Raw genomic sequence first — 5,220 nt, 5'->3', positions numbered from 1 at the left:
AAGGCACGTAGGGCTAATTAGCTCAGGAGTTAATTGGGTGAACTGTAGGTACCGTCTTCGACTCAGCCTTTCACCCCTCGCGCCTCTCCTTCGTTCCCCACGGTCCTTTCCGTGCAGATAGCTTAATGGTGGTACAAGTGCGATATATATGCGCGTTAATTTCTTTGTTAACCGCTTACAGCCGGGGCTTAATTTCCCTCTGAGAGCCACTCGACGGCCGTGTCGCCTCTGTTGCCGACAGCGGTTACAAAGCAGTAACGGCGACGTCGTGAGACACGGGAAAGGAGCGACGTCGTAAATTAATTACAACGATCGCCTCGCGAAGGTACGTGAGAAGCTAATCTCACCGAAGCAAACTCCTCGCTTCTCACTCTTCGATAGTTAACTCTGTCCGAACTTACTTCCCCGAACGAGATTTTCCTTCGACAATAGATCGGCCCGCGACGAGAAATGAGTAACAAAAAAAAATCGTGTTTTCTTACCATTTCCTTCGTCCAGACACAGTCGTCGCTGAGCGCTACATCGCCGCAAGTTGTTTCCCGGGAACGTTTGAGCCAGAAGAGAGAATGAGAGGTGAGGGGGGAGGCAGGACAATTGGACGGATCGGAGCATCGCTGGCGCGGCGGAGAATCCCTGCAAAGGAGAACCGCAATGAACAATCCCGAAAGCACAGCGGAAACGCGGTCGGAATAGATGCGGCGTAATAATACCACAGGCTGTTCATCTTCCGTCGTTAGCTAGTCGTTGAATCGCAAACGGAACGCGAGTAGCGCGAGCAAGCGAGTGGTGCGGAGGCGGGAACGCGACGGAGGTACGCGTAATGGCCGCTGCTGAATTAACGAACGGCGATGTGCGTTTAATGAGTCTGTTTCGCGTCCAGCGAGGTGTCTGTCAACACCTCAAACGTTCCCTTGACTCGCTAATCGTTCGTGGCCATCAATTTATAGGCCAGAAACGATTGATTAACCGCGAATGACCGGAAGAATGTTGAATTACCTTGTCAGGCTCGCGAAGACGATGCGCCAGCTCCAGAGGCTCGATGGAAAAGAAAGCCGGCCACTTCTGATCTGAAATTGGCGACTTGCGGAGCGACAGGTTCACCAATTAGAGCTCAATGGAAATGAGCTTTATTAATCGAATCTATGAACTATCGAATCTATAAAAATAAAAGATGGGAGTTAATTATAATGGGAAGAGGAGAATTAATTATAGATTAAAGATGTGCGATATTGATATGAGAAGAACTTCGCAAAAAATAAAACTGAATATTTCAATCTAAGAGGCTTAAAACTTATAATTAGACCAACATTGCGTATTTACCTCGCGATATTCCTCGCAGCTGACCGAGTGGCGTGATTCTTTCACCGGTATAAAATTGCACCTGTCTTTTCTTTGCTTGAATTGCAGCTATTCTGTGCGGTAGCGTTCTCTACCGCGCGTTTGTGGCAGTCACACAATTTTCGAAGTCGAGCGAGGGTTTCGCAGATATTGCAGGATCCTTCATTATTTTGCGCATTCAAATAAAATGAAGTAAACATTAATTCTAATTTTTTTTTTATAACCAGCAAAGATTTGTTATATATCTATATTTTTTTTTATCTTACCTTTTCTTTTTGACTCGACCATCGAATGTGTGTGTCGCTTACTGACACGCGACTACGAATATATATTCTTCTAGCGATGCGATTGGCTGACGGTCGCCAAGATTGCATTATTGCGCAATCATGGGACGCGCAAGTATGCTCGATGTAGTTTCCGTACATCATTGTCGTGATCTATGACGGAACTCTTTCATCATGGCGACACGTCAGCACAGCGCGCCCTCTGTTCCTCTCTCTCATACATTTTTGTATATGTGTGATGTGGAGAGCAGGTCGGTGAGTCGGTCGCGTGCAAAAAGGAACACGATCGAATTAAATTGCAAGGAGTACACGGAGCGTTGCGGGATCACTCGGCAGAATGGTAAGTCGCTGTCCTTCGCGATCACAGAATCACGGTTATAATCGTGATCTTCCTAAATAAAATATGGGCGTAAGAAGAGTCGAGAACACCATGACACCGTCCGCAGATGTCATCCATTTAGCGGCGTGTTTGATCGCTAGACATTTAATTTCGCGTATCGCTAACCGTGTGTTGCAAGTTCTCTCTTTCTTTTCTAGGTTCTCATCGCCGCTGCAGTATGCACCAAAGCCGGGAAAAGTGAGTTTGGAAAGAGTTGTCGCGTGGTAACATGCGTCATTTACGTGTCTGGCTTTGCTAATAGCTTTTTACGTGCCAAGCTAATCACATGATATCTTTACTTCCTATTCGCAATTACACTATTCTATCTGTTAAAGAATATATCAGTAAAAAAACCGATTGCGACTATGGCAGTCTTATATAATTATTTTATTGATGCAATTGATTAACTTATTTTTTTATTGCTATTTTTTATGACTGTTAAATTATTCTTTCAGCTATAATTTCTCGGCAGTTTGTCGAAATGACAAAGGCAAGGATAGAAGGCCTACTTGCTGCATTTCCAAAATTAATGAGCTCGGGTAAACAACATACATTTGTAGAAACAGAATCTGTTAGATATGTTTATCAACCTCTTGAAAAAGTATACATGTTACTTATTACAACTAAGGCAAGTAATATTTTGGAGGATTTGGAAACTTTGCGCCTTTTTGCAAGAGTAGTAAGTAAATGTACAAATTTTCATATATATATAAATATTCCTATTTATATTAAATGTTTATTAAATTATAAATTAATTTTTATAGATTCCAGAATATTGCAACTCAATGGATGAAGTTGAAATAGCAGAAAATGCATTCAATTTAATATTTGCATTTGATGAAATAGTTGCATTAGGCTATAGGGAGAACGTCAATTTAGCACAAATCAGAACCTTTGTGGAAATGGATTCGCATGAGGAAAAGGTCTATCAAGCAGTTAGAATGACACAGGAACGTGAAGCTAAGAACAAAATGCGTGAAAAGGCTAAAGAATTACAGAGGCAAAAAATGATGGAAGCTAACAAGAAAGGTGGAATTAAAAGTCCTGGTTTTGGTGGAGGATATGGAAGTGGCAGTACTCCCGCTACTCCAGCTGTTGGTGATACAGCTAATTTTGTGCCTGAACCAATTAGACCTTCTTATAAGCCCAAGCAGTACGATTTATTTTACTTTCGATAATATTAAAAAAAAATTTTTATTGTAATATTTTTCTATTTTATCAGGAAACCAGTAAATGCCGGACCAGGCGCAATGAAATTAGGTGGCAAGTCTCGGGATGTAGATTCATTCGTTGATCAATTAAAGGAGGAGGGAGAAAATGTTGTATCAGGACCTCTTGCTGCTCCAGGAACAAAATTGACACAAATTACTCCTCAGATAATGAGCACAGAATTGTATGCGATTATATTAATGATATATAGAAATTGATCGCAAATAGATCACTGAAATGTATTTTTATTTAAAGGGTTCACTTGAGGCAAGAAGAGAGACTTAACGTACGCGTCGGTCGAGATGGAGGTTTACAAAACTTTGAGTTACACGGGTTGGTGACTTTACACATTTCCGACGAAAAATGGGGACGTATTCGCGTGCAAGTCGAGAACAGCGACACAAGAGGAATACAATTACAGACCCATCCAAATGTGGATAAGGAATTGTTTAGAGCGCATGGACAGATAGGTCTAAAGGTACCTACAAAACCATTTCCACTGAATACTGATGTTGGTGTGTTAAAATGGCGTTTTCAAGCACAAGATGAAACAGCATTACCAATTTCAAGTAAGACTGCAATAATCTTTACATTTTTTTTTATTTCTCGCGCGCGTTTAATTTGAATTTCCCTATTAATCTATGAAATTTATAAATATTTAATTATAATAGTAAACTGCTGGCCTTCTGAAAATGGAGAAGGCGGTTGCGACGTGAATATCGAATACGAATTGGAACAGGCCGATCTCGAGTTGAACGACGTCCAAATAAACATTCCTTTACCAATTGGATGCAATCCTATCGTTAGTGAATGCGACGGACAATATACGCACGAAGCGCGACGTAATACATTAGTTTGGTCCTTACCAGTGATCGATGCTTCAACGAAATCAGGCTCTATGGAATTTTCAGCTCCATCTTCTACACCTGCAGATTTTTTCCCACTTCATGTTTCCTTTACGTCTAAAACGCCATATGCTAAAATTAAGGTATAAATTACACAGATTTTCTATATATTAAACAAATTACATTATACGATATAAAAATGTTATTTTATATTTCAGATTAGCGAAGTTTTGCTTGTAGAAGATGAAAGTCCAGCGAAATATTCAGTAGAATCTGTATTCTTCACTGATAATTATGAAGTTGTATAAGATATGGATAATAGATGAAGTATTTGCGCATGTAAAGGTGAGTATACACTTAGCGAACGAACGGCAAACACGAACATTCGCAAGCAAATTAATTACTACAAAAAATAATACCCCAATAACACACATCAGTGACGAATGTTCGCGGTTGCTGTGTTCGTTCGGTGTTTGTTCGCTAAGTGTATAAACACCTTAAGATTATGAAAATAGGCACAGTTCAGTGAAAAGACAAGTTGATCCAACAATCAAGATTAACTATACTATTTGAATTAAAATTTTCTTGTCGTACAACCATTTCTTACGTGATTCATTGAATATTGATATATGTCATTTACTGTATTTGTATATGTATCAATTTAATATGCTATTCAATGACTGTCCAGTGCCGAATACTTATACATATTTGTAAAAAAAAAAAGAAGATATCTATTTTAATTGGACAAAATTTGGTTATAATTCGTATATGCAAATTTATGATATTTACATTTTACTTGATACAAATATTTTAGTATTGCAATAGCTCTTATAAAGGATGTATTATTATCTAATATATCTATATCCAATTTTGTTATTTGTTCGTACGATTATGTACCTTATATTTCGGAATTGTGCATATCTTTTATCAAAATTTATTAAAAATACATATAAAAATTGTTCTTGTAGTTAAAGTGCAATATAAAAATATAACTGTTTCTTAATATTTACTTACAATTTATAAAGATATAAAAAAATATACTTTTTCGTCTGTCATATTCGTTTAACCTATGTAATATAAAAATGAGTTATTTTACAATATTGCATGGATTTACAAAAACAATGTGCAGAACAATTTGTTTAGACATTGAATCGAGTAGCTTGTA

At 38.4% G+C, this 5,220-nt stretch overlaps 1 protein-coding gene and 1 long non-coding RNA gene across 2 annotated transcripts; one reads left to right on the top strand and one right to left on the bottom strand.

Annotated features, from left to right (window-relative positions):
• Positions 1-405: 405 nt before the first annotated feature.
• Positions 406-1,479, bottom strand: LOC139102850 (uncharacterized). The gene is made up of 3 exons (XR_011545776.1): positions 1,321-1,479; positions 997-1,156; positions 406-633 (listed from the first exon to the last, which is right to left on the bottom strand). It is a non-coding gene; the product is annotated as an uncharacterized lncRNA (long non-coding RNA).
• Positions 1,480-1,818: 339 nt separating this feature from the next.
• Positions 1,819-4,931, top strand: Deltacop (coatomer subunit delta). The gene is made up of 8 exons (XM_070656927.1): positions 1,819-1,962; positions 2,160-2,199; positions 2,457-2,680; positions 2,766-3,154; positions 3,224-3,394; positions 3,466-3,779; positions 3,882-4,198; positions 4,274-4,931. The coding sequence occupies exons 1-8, from the start codon at positions 1,960-1,962 to the stop codon at positions 4,361-4,363; spliced, it is 1,548 nt and encodes a 515-aa protein (XP_070513028.1). The 5' UTR covers positions 1,819-1,959; the 3' UTR covers positions 4,364-4,931.
• Positions 4,932-5,220: the final 289 nt, after the last annotated feature.

This window comes from Cardiocondyla obscurior, linkage group LG05 (genome assembly GCF_019399895.1).
Source record: "Cardiocondyla obscurior isolate alpha-2009 linkage group LG05, Cobs3.1, whole genome shotgun sequence".
Classification (NCBI taxonomy): Eukaryota; Metazoa; Arthropoda; class Insecta; order Hymenoptera; family Formicidae; genus Cardiocondyla; species Cardiocondyla obscurior.
This window is presented reverse-complemented; position numbering and strand designations above follow the sequence as displayed.

Bases quoted from the DNA above. Each gene is read 5' to 3' on its own strand.
- Deltacop (XM_070656927.1), top strand. The intron at 2,200-2,456 runs GTGAGTTTGGAA...TTATTCTTTCAG, and splicing joins ATGCACCAAAGCCGGGAAAA to CTATAATTTCTCGGCAGTTT. The intron at 3,780-3,881 runs GTAAGACTGCAA...TAATTATAATAG, and splicing joins AACAGCATTACCAATTTCAA to TAAACTGCTGGCCTTCTGAA.